At 38.8% G+C, this 23,184-nt stretch overlaps 2 protein-coding genes across 4 annotated transcripts; both read right to left on the bottom strand.

Moving 5' to 3' along the window:
- Window positions 1–3,635: 3,635 nt before the first annotated feature.
- On the bottom strand, window positions 3,636–9,799 carry got1l1 (glutamic-oxaloacetic transaminase 1 like 1). 2 transcript variants are annotated; one of them, XM_086313867.1, is made up of 9 exons: window positions 9,536–9,799; window positions 7,969–8,150; window positions 7,623–7,746; window positions 6,460–6,504; window positions 6,287–6,357; window positions 6,021–6,171; window positions 4,698–4,863; window positions 4,374–4,516; window positions 3,636–3,863 (listed from the first exon to the last, which is right to left on the bottom strand). In XM_086313867.1, the coding sequence occupies exons 1-9, from the start codon at window positions 9,708–9,710 to the stop codon at window positions 3,724–3,726; spliced, it is 1,197 nt and encodes a 398-aa protein (XP_086169993.1). In that variant the 5' UTR covers window positions 9,711–9,799; the 3' UTR covers window positions 3,636–3,723. The 2 variants fall into 2 exon arrangements, with proteins under 2 accessions (XP_086169993.1, XP_086169992.1); XM_086313866.1 differs by having other exon boundaries at window positions 6,287–6,504; window positions 9,536–9,793.
- A 1,752-nt stretch (window positions 9,800–11,551) lies between these two features.
- adrb3a (adrenoceptor beta 3a) lies at window positions 11,552–22,946 on the bottom strand. 2 transcript variants are annotated; one of them, XM_086313865.1, is made up of 2 exons: window positions 21,074–22,946; window positions 11,552–13,323 (listed from the first exon to the last, which is right to left on the bottom strand). In XM_086313865.1, exons 1-2 carry the CDS (start codon window positions 22,366–22,368, stop codon window positions 13,296–13,298), a joined length of 1,323 nt encoding a protein of 440 aa, XP_086169991.1. In that variant the 5' UTR covers window positions 22,369–22,946; the 3' UTR covers window positions 11,552–13,295. The 2 variants fall into 2 exon arrangements, with proteins under 2 accessions (XP_086169991.1, XP_086169990.1); XM_086313864.1 differs by lacking the exon at window positions 11,552–13,323 and adding an exon at window positions 15,626–18,377.
- Window positions 22,947–23,184: the final 238 nt, after the last annotated feature.

A 23,184-nucleotide genomic window follows, 5' to 3' on the forward strand; every position in this document is an offset into this window, starting at 1 on the left:
CTGCAGTGAATTCACGAAGCAGGAGTGCTTTCAGTAAATATGAAAGGTTAACCGTTAATCCACAAGCTCTCAATTAAGCCCTGCTGAGTGACTGGTGATCATATTATAGAACATAGTGTTGTTACTTACAGCATAAATTAAGCCACAGTAAAACATTGTACCATGTATGTTATAAAAACTAGAGTTTATAGATAAGTTAAAAGACCTTAAAAGAGATCTTAATTGTCCTTTATTAAAAAAAAAAGTAACCAAAAATGTATGTTTGGGTGAAAAAAAGTGCTACAACAATTCAACTGTAAGTCACATATGATACCAAAATGATGGTCTTACAGCATAAGAATTACTTAATTGATTAGAATTATAGAGGCACTTTAATGTTATGGGGAAAACACTTCTGTGCTAACACAATAATAATTTCATTTTTAAGGATATGATAACATAATGAATGCCCATCTTGAAAAATTAGGTCTAAGGATGTGACATTATGACAGTTCGGGGATTTAGTGGGATATAGACTCGCACCACTACACATGCTTGAAGTTCATAAATAGATAAATATTCATAATTACCATTATGTTTAGTACCACTGTTGATACTGACAACTATAATGTAGCGAATGTTGCCAGACCATCTAGAATTTATTGTCTAGGGACTAAGTCTACATTGGAATTTGGGATCCTGGACAGATAAAAGTACAATCTCCAGTTATTTGTAAATAAAAAATGCCCTGGGGGAGAAGAAAAAAGGAAGAAGGAGAAAACAAAGTTGGTAAAACAGGGAGGGGGGTGTCAGGAAAGTTTCAAGCTGACTTAATTATTCACAAGGGGTCAAGCCTGCAGGTTGTTGTATGTTGCTGCGTGTTTGATTTGGCAGATTTACTTTATATCAGATGATCTTCCTGACACAGACCTGAAGGGAATTATGTGTCACCCAAGGCTTCAACTGGAGATCTTTCACTTTATGATTTTTGATTTTTAAACCCTAGCTCCAGCTCCCATGTTGCAGTATGATAAATATTTGTAAAATATCCTACCTTTTTATGCAGATGATACGCAGTAATATTTTCCTCTGATGATCAAAACCCCTGTTCACAAATTAATAAGCAGCATTGATTGACTGCTGGATATCTAGAAGCCTTTTAGAACTGGACAGAGACAAGGACATAGTCCAAAAAGTCTGCAAAAGTAAATTTGTTCATACTTACTATTCCTTCATCTGAAAACAGTGGATAAGGCAGGAAACCTGGCATTTTGTTTGACAAATTAATAAAGTCAACAAGCAAAGTAATCCTGTCCTTAGACAGCACAGCTTCTCATCTGCAATGAATATATGTATCCATCCTTCACATTATTGCCATCTTGTGGCCATGCTGTCGCTGAAAGCTGTGCTTGTTTCAATCTCACAGAAAACTGCAGCTATTTTGAGGGCGTGGCCATGTGCTGTTAACTAGTGGTGTGGGATACTGCATATTTTGGTATCGATCCGATGCCAAGTAAATACGAGTCAGTGTCGCTGATACCGATACTTTTCAATAAACAAGCTGGATGCGTCATTGAACTGCTAAATCTCAATTAATTTTCATGACCTTAAGTGTTTTTGTGATGTTTCCTTTTTCAATATTAGCATTATTATTACTATGGCTGGCAGCGGGAGAGCTGCAGCCGTTGAATGTGGTGTTACAGCAACTGTGTGACTATTGTAAGAATAAATGATGCTGCGATGCATGAAAATGCCATCGGGTCTGCCGTGGTGGTTTACAGTTATCTATTTTTTATTTATTTATTTTTTAGAAAAATCTTTTTAAAAAAACCCCAGTAAACTAATTAAAACAAACAAGTACTGTTGAGAAACCATAATACAAAAGTTATAATTAAAATTCTCAACAGCAAAAACAACTGGTGAAAATATAATTGATATGTAAACAACTTAACAACCCCCAAAGTGTCTAAATCACGTCAGGTGACGGCATAACATCTAAACACGGGGGGGGGAGTGTGCCTAAACTGCAGGTATATGAATGTAAACTAATGGGAGATCAGCATGTGAGGCAAGCTGCTGCCAGTCTGCTTTGACTGCTCTGGGATCAGTTACAATCTACGCTTCATACAGAAACACAGCTAGCATTAGCAAGTAAAACATCTTCAGTGATTCAGCATCGTTAGCTCTTGCTAACCACCTTGGCCAACAACAACTAACAATTTCTTTAGTACATTAGCACGGAAACCATGATGGGGAGAACAGCTCGGATCCTTTTCGGTCTAATAAAACTGATTAAAACAGTACATCTGTAATTTGCTCAGTGTCTATAATCCAATTAGACCTCTCAGGTCATCAGATGCACATCTTTTAACTATCCCAGAATTAGATCTCAGTGTGCTGAGGATGCTTAAAGTTGCTGTGTTCCTGTTCTTTGGAACGAGCTGTCTGCTGATCTGAGGTCAATGACAACCGTCTCACAGGTCTGTGTGTCAGCATTGATTTGTATTTCTCTGTAACATTTTATTATTATTGCCTTTACGTCATTGTAGACCTACGCAGGTTTTTAAGTGTACATGTAAAAACCTTTTAAACGTACATAAATAAAAGTGACACTGACATTGACGCTACACTATGGAGCCACTACTAAACAAAAAAAAAAACATAATGATGACAAAAATGATCACCAGATTTTGTGTGATCTATTCTGTGGATTCACCCATTCAAGCACAGAAACATACAAAACCTGCTCAAACTAACGATACCTACACTGTATAATGGGGTTGTGTAAATTTTACCTCTTGGCCACATGTGATATGTACGCCTCAAATGGTGATGATGAGTTTCTGAATGACTTAATTTATCAAAGAGTGCATTTTATCAAAAGTAAATCGATATATTTCATATTACCTGACTTATGATAATTGTAAAACTATGTTGGTTCTGTGCACCAGTGTATTCACATTTACCTTTGTCATGCAACTGTTAAGTAAGTAAGTAAGTAAGTAAGTAAGTAAGGCAATATTAGCCAAATTGTATGAGCTTGAGCTCCTAATATGTGTGAGAACAATTTTTTAAAGCCAAAAATCACAAATTATGATGGGGCACCATTAGGGTCCAAGGTTAGCAGTACATTGACTTTGAGGGTTAACAAAAATTGTATTTATCAATAACATTAGGTAAACACTTCATATCCAGACACTTTCATAATCATGTTCAGTTGAGAAGGCTATAAATCTAATATTTTTTCATTAAAGATGAACTGCTGCCAGCTGTCAGCTAGTAATTATGATTGAACTAAAGGCAAAAAGCTACCCTAGAAGTCCAAAACACACAAAGTCTGTCTAGCAGCTCTCGGTGACTAACTCTTTTTTATTTGTTTATGAATCTATTTTTTACTGAGGTGTAGAAACAATTTCTGCAAACATCTTCCATAAAAAGGAAAAAAAGTAATTTGTTTTCTACACTACCTTCTGTTCACATTCCGTATATGTAAAGTGAGAATATATAAATATACACCTCAATCAACTCTTAATGTAAACAGACTGAACAGGAAAATCACTCCACAGCTTCCAGCAGATCTCCTGATATGGCTGACCCAACAGAGCACTGGAAACATAAACATCCCTTTTTTAAGTAACATCATAATTACACTTAACTTAAAAAGGAACATTTTAATGAAACACTTGAAAGGTCCAAACTCATTGTGAAGCCCACAGAATTTGGATGCTGATAAAAGCTGCGTGGTCAGAGTGAAGAGGTCAGAGCCAAATGGATGGACTCGGCTATATAGTCCAGGTTGCGGCAGTTGATTGCGCTCACGTTTAGACATCCGCCGGGAAGCAGGTACACCCGTCTCCTGTTTGACAGAAATTCTACTTGCTCACCTAAAAAGGCCAAAAAACAGTCACAAAAAAGCAAAATCATGAAAGCTCATCAGTGTATCAACCTATGTTATTGTCATGTGAAGAAAAGCTCTGTTTAAAACATGAATGCTACATAAAATATATCTTCAGCAGTTAAGTTTTCAAGTTATATTTTTTGAACCAAACTAAAATCACAAACAGCAATTCAATGTAGACTGATCAGGGTTATGGCCTTCGTATAAGCCATATGTGTGCATAATGTGTGCGATTGAATAAGTGCATCAGACACTGATAAACTTTATGAATACATTAAAAAATTGTGTTGCAAATGCCAATTAGCTGTTTCAAAGGATCTTCCAGAGAATCGCGGCAAAGCAAGAGCTGAGAAAACTAATTATGAACATCAGACAGCATTTATGTTGTCCTTGTTCGAGGCTGATGCAGTGAATCATTTGTCCTTCTAGATTGTGAGAAACATAATTCTAAAAAAAAATTGAGAGGAGGGCTGAAACAGTGCTTTTCAGTTTTTACCATTTAACCCTGTGCAGCAAAAGAGTCCACCTTGTTGAGTCAGATGGTCCCAGCGACCAGGAGTTCCCAAAAGCCTCAGCTTCTCTCTTAAAATGGCTCTGATCAGCATACACCTTTCAACAATGTGCTTAACCTCTCCCTGCCTGGGGAACACAGTGAGAAAAATATATATATAATTCAATATCTGCACTATGAAAAATGAGGGTGGAAAGGGGCGTGTATGCATAACATCAAGAGACATACAACACATGTACTGATAAAACAGCAACAGCTAATGTCCGGGCCAAATTCTTCAAATGCCAGATCATTTGCAGCATGTCTCACCACTCAACAAGATGGGCTGAGTTACTGAGCACTGTGGTGACAACATGTGCTCCTCCTACGGATGGCCTGGCCCACAGTGATCTCACTATTTTGTCAGCCTGAGACCGCACGGGCAGCAGGACGGAGTTCTGCTTTAAGACGCACAGGAGGTGTCCAACAGCTTCACCTGGTGAAGGAAACAATATGAGCTCAACGTGAAGAAATCTACAGAATGTCCCAGCAGCAGTGAAGTAACGTTATGCTCTGCTGAAAAGAAATGCTTTGCATCAGTATACACCGCAAGCCTGTCAGGTTTTTCCATTTTTTCTGGTAAATATTCACTGGGTCACAAATGAAAGATTACAAAGATGCTTTTGGATGCACATGAAGCAGGTTTAGTTGCCACTTTTTTGATTCTTTCTAACTTGTGTTTAAAAGATGAGCGCAGAAAAACAGCACATTTCATTTTCGACATTTCATCCCAGAGCCAATTACGAAGATCAGAGGAGCCCTTTCTAAAAACATGAACTCCCCTGGAAACATGATTTGCAAAAGACTCTAATGAGGATATATGCATTTTTATTTTTCACAGGTACTTTCAGCTGCTCCCTTATTTCCCAAGGGGTCGCCGCAGCAGATGGATCTGCAAGTTTGATTTAGCACAGATTTGAAACCGGATGCAACCCTCCCATTTATCTGAGCGTGGGACCGGCACAAGGAGTACACTAGCTTGTGACCCCCTGCGGCTGTTTTGTTTTTCTCCTCCCTCCTTCACATGTAAGCAAATGCGTTAACCTCTGCATTTTTATGTTTTAGTCAAATTATATTAAAACCAGAAATAAAGTTTAATGTTGCAAACAAGCGCCAACTCTCTCCAAGTGTGAAGGCTGCAAGTCCAACAACAGCAATTTTTTCCCTTTTTTGTTTCTTATTTATTTATATTCTTACTCACTTCTTCAACTCACACAACACGGAGAGGGTGCTCTTCTGACAGGTTAGGTGAAGAAAAAGTCAGGGAATGCAGCAACAATCCACAGTCCCTGGAGCACACTGGATAAATTTGATCTCATGCACTCAGCATAGTAAAGCTTGGCCTTTAAATATTTTTCCTCTCTATGGCTACTGAAGTCTGCCTTTTTCTGATGACGATTATGGTTCAAAGATAAGTAAAGAGGTGCTCTTGTCAATTACCTTGAGTCGGTTCATTCAGAAAAGAAAGAGTTCAAACTGACTTGTATTAGCTCCAGGCAGCGCAGTTGTTTTCTCACCGCAGAGTGCAGTGTTCGTTTGTGCAATAAGCACATTTTGATAGGTGTGGCCCCTTCAGTGCACATACGTTCTCACCATATAGTCCAAAGCAATGGGAAAATGACTGAGCGCAGAGAAGCTCCATTCCCAGCGATGCACAGTGCTGCACAGGCCAAGCATCACGCTCCATGTCTCCACAGCAGAGTGCCTGTGTAGGCAGCAAGAGGAAGGGGAAAAGTCTACGGCTCTGTTGAAAAACAGTGCCAGGAGAGCAAATTAAATTAAGTATGAGTGAAAAGCTGCTTGTCTGATAAAAATAATTTCAGCTTCTGTTGGAGAGCATAAATGCACAAGTTAGTTACCGTAATGAGCCGTGTAATCACAGCCCATTGACTCTGAGAGAGGTCTGCTCCGGTCGGGTAGTGGGCAGACGCTGACAGAACAACAACACTGTGCTCAGGAGCACTCTCCAAATCCTCCAGAAGCCTCTCCAAACAAATGCCCCGCTGCTTGTCATCCCAGTAATAATACTCACGGATCTCTTGGATCCCTGCTGCCTGGAAGATACCAGCCAATGAGTCTGCAGGGAGGATCAAGACAAAACATTATACTGGCTTATTAGATATAAAAGCAGTACCAACCCCTAAAGATCAATGACACTTTTGTCCGCAGCATGTACACTCACAAGAAAAGTATGTGAACCAGGATTTATGAATTAATTACTCAAAAAATGTGGTCTGATCATCATCTAAGTAATAACTAGTGACCGATGGAGCCTAACTTAACCAGTGTAATACAAGGCAAGCAGTTTCATATCTTTATTAAACACAATGAGTAATCACTCACAGCTCAGACTGAAAAAAGTAAGGCTCGGTTCAGTAACTCGTGGACTCACTTATGGCAGCAAAAGTCGGGGGATTGCTGTAGAGGAATTTGGAACCAATTATCCTTACAAAAAGGTTTCAGGCCATGACACAGCCATTAAGTTGAATGAATTTTATGTCCTTTATTTATGCATCTGCTTTCAATCATTCTCCTGTAAAATTTGACCAGTTTCCATTAAAGCTTACATTTTCAATTCTACTTCTGTGACAAAATTACACGGAAAATAATCAAATAACTTAAAAGTCAGCATTTTGGGAAGAAGTGTTTTATGAGTCTATGCTTAACGGCTGGGATGAGGTTTTGGTGTTGGAGTGTTCCTCCAAAGACAGCATATTTTGGCTCATCTGTCCATTGAACATTGTCGCAAGTGTTGTGGATCATCTTAGATGACTGTGGTTTTATGTTACCACCATTATTATTCACTATTTTTCTTATTTTTCACAATTAAATAAAGATATAAGTCACAGAGCTCCATGCGGGCATTTTTCTATGACAGATATTTATCTAATGATGTGGAATCCTTGACATTTTGTCTCCTTTATGTATTCATTTTCAAAATCTTGTGTTGCTATGGAAACAGCGCTGATTGTTTACAAGACATACTCTTTTGTAATTATTGGTGTGTGTGTGTATATATATATATATAAAATAAAGCCCTACACCCCGGCCCAGAAGAAGATACATAAGATTTGTTTTGAACTGTGTATTATGCAAGGCAACTTTAGAAGAGTCCAAAAATACAATTATGTAACTGGAAATGGGCATAATTGTTCCACTTTAAATGTTGTTCAGTAGAAGCGGTTTTTTATTTACCATCACAGGGGGAAGAGAGGTAAACCGGGCCACACCAGTCAGCACTGAGATCGTACCAGCACCTCAAGAGTTCAGCTCCAAGACGAACAGCAGCAGTAAAACCAGGAGTTTGGACACCTAACACCTGCAGCGAAAGCCAGGAAATACCAGCAGCAGAGTTTTTTGATATAAATGATGTTTGCTTGCTGATCTTCTATTGATTTATTCTGCAGTTACTTATAGTAACTGCAAATAACGTCTTTCCGAGTAATGACGGTGCTGACTGACTGCATGATCAGTCCTAGTTTTTGTTTTGTGCAAAACGAGGTTCAAATGAGTTGAGCTGTCTGTGTGTAGCTGACATTACCTGGTTCTCCACTATAGCCCTAGAATGCTTCCCAAGGGCAACTTCTGTGGCTTTCCTGGTGAATTCTCTCAGTCCAAGAGAAGAGGGATACTCAGGATGAAGAGTGGGATCAGTGCTCAACTGCTGCTTTATTTTTCCAACCAGACGCAATTCAAAGGGTTTTCCCTCCTCGCTGTAATACTCTGCAAAAACATGTATTGCAAAGAACAGAATATATTTAATCTGACACAAAAATACAACGCACCCTCAGAGCCGAAAAACTGAAATTAAAATCCCTTTAATAATTGTGTTGCCTTCTAACAAGTGGCAACAAAGAGTTAAAATGTTTAAACAAGTGCAGTAGTATCTTAAGGTACAGATCATTTACTTGCAACATGCTCACGTAATTGTGGCCTTAGCAGCTATTGCACTGTATGCGTCAGCAAAGGCTGAGAAAATGAGGTACAAAGCAAGGCAAGAACTGAGTTTCTAGCAGCTATTTCAAGAAGGCTCACGCAGAGCTTCAGCTGCTCTCTATTAGGCTCAAAGTAGCTGATTAAAGTGGGAGCAAATGCAACCTCCAGGCTTTAAAAAGCCCCTTCAAACACCCACTGGTACAATCTCATGAATGCTTCCTGTTTTTAGCATTGACACAAAATATAAATGTTAAAGGCCATGACTGGCAATTAATGATTTTACTGAAAATCTTAATGTACTGCTCACCGGGCTTTCTATAAAGATATGAGTATACAGTGTCTGATGCACTGAATATCTTCTTCGGTGTATCTTATTACATTGAATAAGATACTGACTGGTGACCGGCGAACCAGTCCTCTGCTCAGATTAGAATCTGAGGAGGCTACACGGTGTATATAGCAGTATTTTTCTTTCTGCTCACATATTGCCTGCCATAATGCGGCTCACGTATTTCCAGCTACATTGCAGAACTGTGGAGGCACATTACATTATATGTGCAATAAAGCAAGCCTGTAACAAAAAACAAAACAAAAACAACAAAAATAATAATAATAAAAGCACCTATATTAGCATATGTTGTCTGTGTTAAATTATAACAGATGTACTTCACTAAATTCACATTTAAAAATCAAACTGCACTTTGTGGATAAAAGTTATATATCTAAGTTTATTTATTTAAAAAGTAAGTATAAGTAAGTAAATATGTCATACAATGTCTGCATCTTTGATCTTCACATCTGTCGATAGCTGTTGTCTATATTAATGTAAGTTTGCTAAGTTTGGATCTGACTCATGAGATCATCAGTGCATTTGAGTAAAGTGTACGTTTGTAGTTAATGTAGTTACCACTAGAATAGTGGTTTAAAAAAACCTGCGGTATTTTTTTTAGGGGGGGGGGGGGGGGGGGGAGGAGAGATTACTAACTACATAGAGATGACATAAGCATTTTTTAAAATTACATTAAAATTAAATTTGAAGTTGCACAACATTGTTTCTGTTTGAGTTATATTATCTATCTATCTATCTATCTATCTATCTATCTATCTATCTATCTATCTATCTATCTATCTATCTATCTATCTATCTATCTATATAACGTGATAAGACTCACCTCTGCCTGCCAGCTCAACTTTCCTGGCCTGGGTATCTCTGGCGAAGGCGGATAACAACCTTGTTTCGGGACTCACTGGTGCGTTGAGCGTATTGGTAAACAGTGGGCATTGACCTCCTGGGTCTCCATTTTGGCTGACCCCTTTTTCATCAGGGCTGCTGCCGGGTCGGCTCATCTCGGAGGCGGTCAGACAACTCAGACCGGCGGGAGCTGCGAACCTTTTGTTTGGGCACTGTTGCCAAGCTACAGCACATATTTGGATTCTGTGGCCCAGGCAACGGGGATGGATGAGTTTTGTCGCTCCCTAATGTGTGGCTCCGGTGAGTTTACTTTTGCCCTGACGGTAAGCCATCAAAGCCACTGGAAAAAGAAAGGATGAGCTATTATCAGTGAAGACCCAGATGCATCTTTAGCTTCTAACACCGACAACACGCTAGTCTAAAGCTTTGTGTCCTTATTAAGGCTTGTTTGGGAGCTTGGCGGTAGCCGCCATAAATTAGCCCTATTGCAATACACAAAAAAAAACAAAAAAACAAACAAAAACGAAGAAGTAAGCAAGAGGCTTGCTCATTAATTGTACAAGAGTGTTCTGTGTCGGTCATATATATCTGCAGATGAGGCTATTTCCTGCATCCATGGCTTCCACTCATCCATTTCTTATATGTTTACTCAAATGCATTCATTTGATGACATTTATCCCACTATCATTTTCACAGATCAGACTAGTCTTAATGGTGGCGTTCATGTGTAATCTGAATTCATGAGAAATTAAAGTTCCATGTGCAATTTTCCTCCTTGGAAACCAACTGAAATCCAGCGTGCAGTGTAAATCTCTTCAGGCTATTACTGTGCTCCTGCATAATACTGCTGGGAAATAGTGGTTTCCTTCCAGGCAGCGAACTAAGGAAAGAAAGCCATTTCCAGGGGATAAAGAGGTAGCAGTGAATATTGCATTAAATGAAATTGCAGAATCAAAGTAAACATCTGATGGAGGTGATAAGTGAGCCTGGCTTTGTAGTTCACTTTATGAAGCTGGAAATCACAGATAACTGCACTAGATGGCAGTAGATGGCCAAATCAGCCATCAACTCTTGTCAACTGGTTGACTTGGAGTTAAAGATGCTCTTGTCCAGCCTGTCCAGTCCTGGTTTTTATAGATTACATGACAACAACTTTCTTTTTTTTCCAGGAAAGAAATAGAAAAAGATTCCAAAAATGTAAGCTTTAGGTGGGGAATTGGATTCTGGTCTTTTCACACGGCTGTTAAATATTTTTATCCTTGCCCCGTTTTTTAAAAAACTCATTTATCTTTGTGTGGTTCTCACACAAAACACATCGGTACAGTCATTTTATCCCAGGGAATGACAACAAAAATTCTACCTTTGACTTTGTCATTTGCTGGATATTTGAGCCTCCGGGTGTTATTGTTGAAGTTGGAATATTTCTGTGAAGTCAAATTGTTTCTGAATGCCGAGTTGGCCTCTGAAGCAAAAACGAACACACAGATAAAAGAAAGAAAATGTGACAGAGAAAGACATTTAGAAAGAAAGAAAACCCGACAACACTGTTGACTCCAACTCTGGGAAAAATATCTGGATTCTTAAATCTACTTTTTTATTTTGTTTTGTTTTTTCATTTATCTGAAGCAGGTTCTAAAAATATCCTGAAGAAAACTGAGCTACACGTCTCAGACACTGGCTGTGGACTTACATGTGTAATTGAGAGTGAAAGTCATTTAAACTTCCAAGCAGATCCAAGACTGCCTCAGTCACATTTAATAGTAAAAGCAGAAGAAAAAAGAGGATTTTATTGAATTCATTTTCTTATGTAGAATATTTTCCTAATCAGATGTTCCGCCTCTGTTTTTATAGTCTTTTTGTTTCCTGTACTTGTATCTTATCAAACCCTCCCAGTCGTACTTTAAGTGGTGGCTTTTCCTTGAAAACTTTAGGATTGATTTCGGTCTGATACCACTCATGGAAAACATTGGAACAGGAATCAGCTGATAGGAATGTGGCTTCAGACAGGGCCATTATTTCCATTCTGAGTTGTTGTGTGGCTTTTTTTTTCTCTCTCCGAATGATATTTTTGGTAGTCACACTGCCCGTCTGGCAGGGCTAATGTCAGTTTTGGCTTATTTTCAAATGTCTTACATTCTGCTCTTGGTTTATTTTTAAAGTCCCAAATCTTGTAAATTCCTCTCATAACACGGAGATATTGCCCGCTCAAACAGTAGCCAAAGCCAGAGATGACAGTGGTTTAGATAGTGGGAGGATTACTTAAAATAACATTTCAATAATGCATTGTTTAGATTTGTGTCTTGAGCTCACATCAACGGTAGTTTTACTTGCTCAGTGTTGTGGAACATGGAGTGAAGGTCGGGACCCTCAGGGCCTCCCAAGATAAATCCGAGGGGCCATAAGTAGATCAAAGGGTTAGGAAAAGGGGAACAAATATTCCTGTTCACAAAGCTGTTTATTTTTTCTGACTTTTTTTCCTTTTTTTTCTTGTGAAAGTACTTAAAGTACTACACTTTCACATCTACAGCATCCCAAAAAACCCCACTTCAAATGAAGCCACCTATGAAGGACAAAAATAATTAAATCCCTCTTAAGTCATTGTCTGTGACGGTTACATACAGCAAAAGTTAATAATAATAATTATTATATTGTTACAGTCATTTGTTGTTTGCTTCCAGAATGGTGAGTTTGCACACACAGCACGCATGACCAATGTTACACAGTTTTAAAATACTTTATTTTTCAATGCAACAGATGATGTTATGTAAAATCACACCACAAGGTGCCTTATGACAATGAAGTAATACATAATGTGGGCAGAAGGTTTTCTGTGCGTGTGGACATGTTGGGCTTATACTGTGGCCACAAGCCAAAGAAAATAAACTAGCAGCACGGCATGTTGCATATGCTGCTGTGTTTACCTGCAGTTCGTAATACTGTACCTTGTACAAGGACATACCCACAAAAAGATTCTAGACAGCGTGATGTTTGAGGCATCCAGACGTAAGGTTCTGTCATCCATTATTCGTAGCCATGGCACAACTTAACATAGACATGGGCTTTTAAATCCCAGTTTCACTGTTGTGTGCATACAGACTCAAAATAGAAACATTAAGACTTTAAACCGAGACAAAAATGGAGTATTTCTATTCATAGTTCTTTGGTTAAGCTGATATTAAACTGAAAGGTTTTTGTAAAGAAAATGTTCCTACAGTGGAGACAGGCTTGCCAGAATGATCGCTTAGTCGAGTTTGCTACAGATTCAGTGTATCGTCATTACATAACTTACCAGATAATATACTGTACAAAAATTAGTTTATACTGACATTTTTGAAACCACAAGCCACGTGACACTGTGTCCATGTACTGGAATGCATTTCAGTGTTGATGTCAAACACTGTCAGTCTGGAGCAGAGAGCCTTTTTCCAAACAACACGTAGAGGACTCTGGGAGGTTCATCCGTGATGCCACCTAATCTCGGCTGTACGCCAACAAACAAACAACAACAACAACAACAACAACAACAAAAACAGTCACAGTGTTCCCATTCAGACCGAATCATCTGTTTCTCCACAGTCAATCCAGTCATGTCTTTGGGGCTAGCTTCATTCTGCTGTGCTTTTCAGGGTTTGGGATTGAACTTTTCTGTAGCTTTTCTTTGCTGTTTGGTCTCAGACTTTGCAGAAATCACAGTAACAGCTGGAAACGCAGTTCGCTTCAGTAGGTTGACATTTCACTCTTCATCTGTCCTGTTCCTGCAACGTGAATCTGAAAACAGATGGATATATTAGCATCCAGCGTTTCCGTGACAAAATCCATACCTATTGGTAAAATAGCATCGCATGGCATTTTGTTGTTTTAGGCTGTCTCTTAGTAATGAGAATAAAATGTCTAAATATGCCGCACCTGGGATTATGTCACTTGCATATTTTCGATTTTCATTTTGTTTGCTTTAAATAGAAGCCTTATCTGTATTGAAAAGTACCTGATATTCGAGACCAGATTACTATCGTGTCGTGAATCGCCTCATATTTTTGACTTGTGCAGCCATGTGTTATGTGACCGTGCAAACTGAGCTTTTCTCTGTGTGTTTCTGTATGACTTGTTGGTTTGTGTTGGTCTCGCCCTGCACACCATTTTAGTTTTGATCAGATAAAGAAGGACTTGGAGACAGCAGCCGCTGTTTGTTGTCTTACAGGTTATTTGTAAGTATCTCGGTGTTTTCGTGTTCATTGATATCATCGCTGCACCTCTTCCCTTTTATTTATTTTTTCTTCCTAATTACAGAAAGTTACTGCATAGTTGCCCTCATCATTCTGTCCTTTGTGAAACTTCTTTTCCCTTAAACAAGACAGGAATTCTGATGCTATCACTTCAGCTGTACATGTCTCCACAGGAAGACATAATCTACCTTCCACTGGAAGCTGCACAGAAATATGAATGCTTATAGGGAAGAAAACAGCTACCATACAGTTTACAATGTGGTTTCATCAGAACTCCTTTCTTACATTATGTACTGCTGGAAAGTGACATCACTGTTGTCTACTTTGTGTCTTGTGGCTTCAGTGTGCGGTATTTGGATGGTTTAACCCCTTGAGCCTCAGTTGATTATTTGACACTTCTACATTTAAAAAACATCTGCACTGTAGTCGGCATCAGCTGCAAAACCGTAAAGCCAAGATAAGCAGTCTTGCGCTTTATGGATAAGAGACGCTTAGAAGAATTTTGAATGCAATAGGTCTCCTTTTTCCTTATCACCAGTCCAGATTGAACTTGAGAAACCTTCATGGTTTTTAAGCTTTTTTTTTTTTTTTCGTCTTTATGCATCTTTCCACCTGGAACCTGGTACACAGGACTCTGGGGTCAAAAGGAGTTAATGGGAAGAAACTCCAAGAATAATAGAGCCAAAGAGCTATACTTAAGTCAGTTATTTTGAATTACAAAACCACAGATATGTGTGCAGATATTGTGTAGCCTCCATTAAAGCTAAAGTAGCCTCTGCTCATCATTAGTTAGGAAAAATCCATTCATCATATCTGACGTGTGTGTTTGCCGAATCTGAAGCTGTCTTTATATAGCAGGATGCGATTCACTGTTAAATGCAAATAGAAAGTCCTTAGTTAGTTGTGCAGTTTATGACTTTCAGTTTCTACTAAATGTAACAATGACAGTTTTGTTACGGACTATTTTGTCTTGTTAAAATAGTTTTCAAAGCAGCCAAAGCAAAGAAAAGAAAATCCCTCCATCCATTCTCTCCTGCTTATCCACTTTTAGGATCACAGGGGACCAGAGCCTATCCCAGCTATCATAGGGCAAGAGGTGGGGTACAGTCTGGACAGGTCGGCAGCCTTTCACAGGGCAAACACACAGAGACAGACAACTATTCACACCTATGGGCGATTTGCAATCACCAGTTAACCTCTCTAATTCCACGTCATCGGACTGTGGGGGGGAAACCAGAGTTCTCAGAGAGAGGCACACAAACACAGGGAGAACATGCAAACTCCACACAGAAAGGCCCCAGCCAGATGGTGGATTCAAACCACCATGCTGCCCACAAGAAATCACATTTACAGTAACTATCTTTTTTTTTTTTTTTTTTAATCATATATGTATCTATCCTGGGTTTTTGTTTGTTTGTTTTAAATGGATAAATACAAAGACTGAATCATGTAGTAAAATTAAATACAGCTAACGCAAGTTTCAACTGGTCACACTGGGATTCATTCTGACAAAGAGATACACAAGCACGCATTAAAGACGCAATAATGTATTTAAAATATAGATCTATCTGTGCAGCCATTATAGTACATGTCAGCCAAGCAGTTTCACTAACCTTGGGCACAATAAGCAGAAATAAATATACAGTGGAGAGTATATCTCTCTCTCTCTCTCTCTCTCCATATATGTGTGTGTATATATATATATATATATATATATATATATATATACACATACATATACACACACACACACACACACACACACACACACACACACACACATATATATATATATATATATATATATATGTGTATATGTATGTATATGTATGTATATGTTTGTGTGTGTATATATGTTGTCAAGTATCCCAGATGCCTCCATTTAAAGATCATATTGCAGTGTTATTGTTTGTGATATCAGCCAGGGTATTGGAGGTTTCCCACAGGTCAGTACCACCATGTTTTGTGTTTCCCTACTCCATGCTTCATGCTCTCTTAGGCCTGAGCTTACTCTAAGCTATCTAAGTGCATATTATGGAACAGACCCAATTAGCAAAGTGCAGGGAGGCCTTTGCATTACAGGGTTCACGGCACTGAAAACAAAACCAAGCATTTGTGCATGTTGCTCCCGAAGCACCTTCAAAACTCTAAGTGGCTTCAACACGTTCCACTGCAGTCTGTCAATGTGCAACACCATTTTTAGGCCATTGTAATGTCACATGACACTTGAGTCACCACACATTGGCTGCCCAGAGAGGTAAAAAGCTTGTTTCTAACAGGCTGCAGAGTATGTTGCATTAAGCCTCACGCTTCGACACGCTTAACTAGTAAACACAACACAGCCGAAATATGTGTTTACACAGTTTTTAAATTGTCTACAATTACCGTGTACTATATTTTACACTAACAACACGTCCATTAATAAAAATCGGGCGCTCTTGGAGAATACAGCATACATGTGTGGGTAATTATATGTACATTTTTAGCTGGCATAACGATACAGTTTGTTCTAGTAAGACACACTCAGTCACTTATAGTAGGAACCTGAAATGTCAGACGTATATACAAAATGTCCTTTTAGATTTGCTAAACTCTAAGTTGTTAACTTTTATATGTCAGAGATATTTACAAGATCCTGTGGAGCTTCTTGTATGGACTTCAGTAAGCTGGCGTTAGTACTGGAAATGGAATTCGTCATCTATGTTCGTCATTGTTGTTCTTTTGAAGGTTCACAAGTTAAAAATATGAGCATATATTCAAATATGCACTGCATAGGTGTAAGCACTGCCGGTACTTAAATACTGCCATTAAACTCAGTGCAGTCATCTTTTTAGTTGACTTGCTCTACTCCCCATGTTGCCTGCATGCTTGTTTCGTTTAATATGCACTTGAGTTTGCTGATTGCGGATAGTTCCTCTCAGCTTAGTGCAAAGGCTTGTGGGACTGTTAATCTTTAATTTCACATCACTCAGCTGTGTTATGACTGTTAGGACTTTGATTGCTGTGTATGTTTGATGTGGTTTCTGATGTTTGCATACCCACTCAGAACATTGTTAAGCTTTAGCTAGGAGATGGGCCGTCGTGACCTAGACTCTTAGTGATTAATGACTTCCGCTCGGCGTTCATGTTGAGGGGCAGTTACTATCAAAGCAACACTCCACTACCTCTGCGGAGAATATGGATTTTGAAATGTGATAAAAAATGAAATTATATACAATCAGCTTTCTCTGCTATACTAAAAAAGTTCATGTGGCATATCTGTTTACATAAGATCAGGTGTTACATCAGGTGTACTACTTGATTTAAGTGTTGTACACTTGTAATATTATCCTAACTTGTGATTAAGTTCCTACAGAAATGAGTTTGAACACTTTCAGTTTCCTACATTTTAAGTGTACTATATTTTTAATGTTATGAAATTTGTGTATTAATTTTACTTTTCTTGCATCACTTTATTTCATATTTAACCTGATGCAGTTTTATTAAATCCAATACATTTGAGACTTTAATAAAGTGGTGTCAAATATATGGCCTGGGGGGGCAGAATCGGCCCACCAAATGCTCCAATCTAGCCCACAGGACACTTTTTTTAAAAAAAAGTAAAGGGTGTGTTTATAAACGTTTAAATAACACAAAGTTTCAGGGGTTTTTTTTACCATCTACAACAGAAATGACTATTTATGTTCTGGTGGGTAAGCAGTAAAAAGCTAAATAAATAAGATTTAAAAAATGAGGAAAATATTTGTTTTATTATCACAGAAGAGTCTCGAGAGTGAGCCCGCAGAATCTTTTCTGTAATTTTGCACGTTTATTTCTTACACCTTAAACCCAAAGAGTCATGCTGACAGATTATTTCTATTGACGACGACAGTATTTATCATGCTGTTTAAATACACTTGATTTTTTCTTATGCCAAGACATCTTAATGATGCAATGTGTAGTTAAACTTTTTTACTCGTTCCGCCCAGTTAAGGTCAAAGTGCCCCACAGTGTAAAATGAGTTCCACATCCCTCCTTTTGTACATCTCTTGAAACTTCATCTGTGTTGCCCGAGCAGCGTGGACTTTTTTAGATGGCAGCACATGGTTGTGTGGCTTTTGTAAACCTCAGGTATATTAGACCTGCACAGCAGAGCTCTATGTTTCTGAATCAGTCTATCAGTCATCTAACAGACGCCGTAATTTCTGCTCCACATACGTAAAGTATTTTAGTCCACAACCTAGTTGGCTGCTGCTCTTTGAAATCAAATGTTCCACTCTCTGTTAACTTAATTTTAATGTTCTCAGTGATGGATAAACTGTGCTAACAAACTCGCTCTGCTTGTAATACACAGCATTGCCTTTCAGATACACGAAGACTCACCTCTCGTATGCATATTAGGGCTAATGTTAAGAGAAACAAGGCAGATAAAAACAAAGGGAGACACGGAAAAACTAAACCCTTAACCCTTAGTCATGTAGCAAACATGACTAAAGGAGAGATGTTTTGAAGAGAATCCTTGCAGAAGTGGTCTCGTCATACGCCACAGCATTACGTGACAGAAGCTGATGGTTGGTCTGGATGTTGATGAGGGCATCACTGATATGCCAGCATGTATTTCTATGAAAACAAAGTAACTATTGATAATCTCTGTTCTGTGAAGTACAGCCTAGTAACCATTCGTATCAGTGGTTGGGCTTTGCTTTTTTTCCACTCTGGGTTACATCAGCTCCTGACTTAACTAACTTTGTTGTCCCAGGGTGAAAAGGAAACATGCTGCTCTACTGCTCTTTTGTATTCTTTGAAAGAGGTGGAGAAACTGACAGGGATTACTGTGTGGAGGTCCACAGTCGCTTATGATGGCGACTGAAGCAACAAATTCGGCAGTGAACAGACTGTATCTGAAACGGTTTGTCATATTCCTTCATTAAGGCGGTCTTTGAGCCTTGGACCTGTCGAAGTCATTCTTGAACGGCTGGTCTCACTTACATTTGTAATCCTGCTGAAAGCGTGCAGTGAGTCTGCTGAGCCTTCCCCTTGGGGTGATTTACTACAGAACACACCAGGCTCCTTTTATGGATGGCTTTTATATGCTGCTAAATGTCTCCTGTTTTGTAGCCCCATTGATTATGTCTGTAAAATTCCACTGAGGGGATGCCATTAAAGGGGAAGAGAAAAATAATTTATAGTGTTCAGGGTAAATATTTAAAATCAGAAGCACGGCCCTTCCATAAAAGTGGATCAGTCATGGGAATTCATATGCGGCATAGAGTTGTGCAACTTATTAAATAAAATGTATCAACATAAAGACTTTTTTTTTTCACTGTTTGATCCAATTTGAAGTCATATAAATGCACTGTAACCTGAAACACTGCATTTATAAAAAAATAAATGTACATGCAAAAGTTAATTCCATTCATGCAAGAGCTCGCAATAAAATTTAGTAATCATAAATATTGGCGACAGAAACTAAACACAGCGATGAGATATTTAACGATCATTGTAGTGCAGGTGTAATTGTAAGTGAGTTACGGCCTTTGTCTTGTCTGCCTTTAAGACGGTACGGCTCTGAAAATAACTTTATTTCAGCTGTAAATTCACTAAGAAATATTCTGAATATTCAAGTGGGTTTTTTTAAATTCTTTTGTTAAAATGATAATTGATCAGTTATTTCATAATTCAAATTCATTAAAAAATGTAATTAAATTATGTGAGAGGTATAATTCTTACATAAACACTACATAGATGATGCCATAACTTATAATTTCGCCTACTATTTTTATCTGTGAAAGACCTGGTTTCATCTCGGGGTTGTGCATTAGGGTAGTAATGAATTGAATATTGGGCTGTCCGCCTACAGTTAGAGTGTGTTAAGGAGAGCGTTCTCATTGGCTGTCACTCTTGTAAACAGTCTCTCGAGTTTTGAGGGAAGTCTTGTGCATAAGTGATAAAGATTTATCTGCTGCAGGGGTTGTTGGGCTGGGCACACTGAGGCCCACTGACAGGCACACACACTAAAATGTTCTCAAATGTACCATGCAGTTCTCCGAATCAGACCTTTGCACAACGCCCACTGAGTTTCCAAAGCCTCTTTACACACATTTTTGGCGTAACCAAAGTATTTTGGGTTGACATTTTTTACAAATAAAAATTTACAATTATGACACTTTCTAGAAAATACTATTTTAATTAATTCAATAATTGCATTGTTTTTTAATCTCTATGACCTACAAACCTAGTAGCCACATGCACATACTACCAGGAACTGTGCTGTGCACATCTGTTTGTTATTTTTGCCACACTGACATCAGCTGAGTTGAAAGATTGATTATAGGTAGCGTGGCGCAATAAGCAATACAGGTACAGTCCTCAAAGGTTTATTTAATCATGCATGAAAAACAAATATAAAGTTTCACTTGAATGTTTGAACTCTTACAGTAACACTTTAAGAGCCTAACAGCTGCCAATACTTCTGAAATTGTTTATTATTCTGCACTGTTATTCTCAATATATTTTACTTCTGGACTATAGCACAACGGTGTAGTAGAACATGTCTAAATATGGATTTCTGCTTTTATTACATTTCTTTCATTGTCAAACTGCAAAGAAAAAAAATCAAAAAGCATTTTGTTTGTGGTCCTGGGATTATTTTAAATGGCTTTAAACTGGGCGTATCAACCATAATACAAAAAGAAAAAAAGCGAGAAATGATTTTTAATTACAATATTGTAATTAATGTCATGAAACACAGCCTAAAGGGGAGTTTGGTAGCAAGTGATGAGTGTTTCAAACATTAAGGTATATTTTTAAAATGTCATATTTCATTAATTATAACACTGTTTTTAATGTAAGTAACTGTCACAGTTCCCAATTGCTAGAGATAAATTTAGCCTTTTCATTCAAATTAGTATGATTTTTATTTTCAAATATATATTAATTTATATATATATTAATATATATTGAATCTCTGGTTTACCTCACTGTCCTTTAAATGCAGAAAAACAGAGAACCATAAGTGTCCTCGCATAAACTAAACTGGAGTTTTATGAATAAGAGAACCTAATTCTATATTGAGGTGATTGCCCCTCTACATGACAGCATTAAATATTGCTAGGTGTTATTGTTCTTTAACCCTGACTTGAGGAGGTGGAATTCTATAAGTATTAGTATATACTTATTACTTAGTATTATATTTAAGTATTATAATATAAGTATTAGTAGTAAACTATATGCCTTTAAGTTCACATATGTGAGCTTTTACCATTGTTTTAAGAAATGACTGCTTTGTGAAGTCATAACAAGATAAATGAACTTACAACGTGGTTTCTGGCTCCGAATAGTCACTGTACTGTGTGCAGCCGTTGGACTGTGGAGGACCAGGGGAAGTCTCTTCACTTCTGCTGCTTGCCTGTGTACTGGCCAGGCTGTCACTACCCTCAGTCCTACTGGTTGAAGTCTTCTGAAAAGGGCTTGCTGTGCCTGACTCAGCTTCCCATAGAAAGCAGGGGCAGCGAGTCCGCAGTTCTTTATAAAAAGAATTGATCCACAGAGTGGACATCCATGGGCAGCCCATCAGGTTCTTGAACGCAGTGCGAAACTCTGGAGTCCTGCAGTAGATGATGGGATTGAGGCCAGAGTTGATATAACCAAGCCAGTTTAATAGTCGAAAGAGTTTTTTATCAGGAACTTCTTTGTTAAAAGAATTAATGATATTGGCGACAAAGAAAGGAAGCCAGCAAACAGTGAAGACCCCCATGATAATGCCCAAAGTCTTGAGGGCCTTGTGCTCTTTGACAAGTATTAGCCGTGACGGCCTGCGTTTGGTACTCTTGCTCCTCGCTGCACTGTTGCAGTTGCTGGACGATGACGGCGTATTGTTGAGCTGGGGGCCAACTTGTGTCTGTGATGTTGGATATTCATTTTGGAAGCGCATCCGACTCTTATCTATTTTCTGGACCTGCCGGGATGCTATTAAATAGACTTTTGCGTAAACAAATATCATTATGAGCAGTGGAATGTAAAAAGAGATTATAGAGGATATTATAGCATAGGTCTTGTTGGTCACGAAGTCACAGCATGCGGGATCTTCATAGCACTCTCTCGCCAAAACATCATTTTCGTCTCTCCATAACAAAGTCATTATTGGTACAAAGGAAATCAGGGCTGACACAACCCACACTATACAAACTATTATTCTGGCACGCCACTTACTGAGCAGAACTTTATGCCGTAGCGGTCTGGTAATGGCTATATACCGATCCACTGCTATGACACAAAGTGTCTCACAGCTCGCCGTCACACAGAGGACATCGATAGAAGTCCAAAGGTCACATAATGTTTCAGTAAGTTGCCACTTATCTGTCACCACAACAGTGGCCCCAGGAGGCACGACGAGGACCCCCATGATGAGGTCCGCACATGCTAGGGACATAATGAAGATGTTTGTCGTCGTTTGAAGCTGCGGAGTTCGTGCTATTGCAATGATGACCAGCAGGTTTCCCACCACTATGATGAGTATGATGAAGACAAGAATAACGATGATCTCTTTTCCCATGGGTGCGTATATGGCGCCTGTCGTGTTCAGTGAGGATGATGTGTTCAAATTGTTCATCTTTGCTTAGTCAGGGAACTTAGTCACAAGAGGTGGAAAGTGTTAGATTTTCACATCAAAGTCAGCACAACTGAGGGACTGTAGGAGCCTCATGCAAGCATCATACAAACGATTTTACAAAAATCTGAGGTAGTTTGTCTCACTGGACAGTGTCTTTTCTGTGCAGTTAGTGATCACATTTCACACCTTGCGAGTCTTGTTTGGCAGTGCTCAGAAGGGAGTAGCAGTGGCTCGTCATCACCTCCGAAGATGTTGTTGTTTCTGGAAGTTTGTGCAGGCAACAAAAACACGTTCTCCAGAGAAAAGATGAATCCAAACTGTCCGCGAAGCCAAAACAATACTGGTTCACACAGTTTCAGCCCTTTCATAAATCCAAGGAAAATATCAAAATATCAAGTAAAAAAATAAAAAGTTTGGGAGAAGAAAAGCCAGCCTTTTCCATTTAAATACGTCCACTGGAATTAGTTTTGTCGCAGGATCATGCATGAGCCTCAGTGCCACACTTGGACTGTTTGGAGATCAAGCAAACAGTGACGCTGTTACAAGAACCACCAGAGTGCACCAGAGCAGCTGGCCGATCTTTCTTTTGCTCTCTCTCTCTCTCTCTCGCTCTCTCTCTCTCTCTCTCTCTCAGTGCAGGTTGCCCAAGATTGTATTGGCTGTAATCACACCCTGGCTGAAGGCAGAGGGGAGGAGTTAAAAAGTGTGCCTGTGTGTCAAAGCCATACAGGGATCTGTACCCTGATACAGCCACACACATGTGAACAATCACACACGCAGACATAAAAACGGGAGTGACAAATTAAAGGAAAAACC

Source organism: Aulonocara sp. 'chitande type north' Nkhata Bay, linkage group LG12 (genome assembly GCF_057382095.1).
Source record: "Aulonocara sp. 'chitande type north' Nkhata Bay isolate Kocher_YH1m ecotype deep benthic linkage group LG12, A_spYH_male_GT1.1, whole genome shotgun sequence".
Classification (NCBI taxonomy): Eukaryota; Metazoa; Chordata; class Actinopteri; order Cichliformes; family Cichlidae; genus Aulonocara; species Aulonocara sp. 'chitande type north' Nkhata Bay.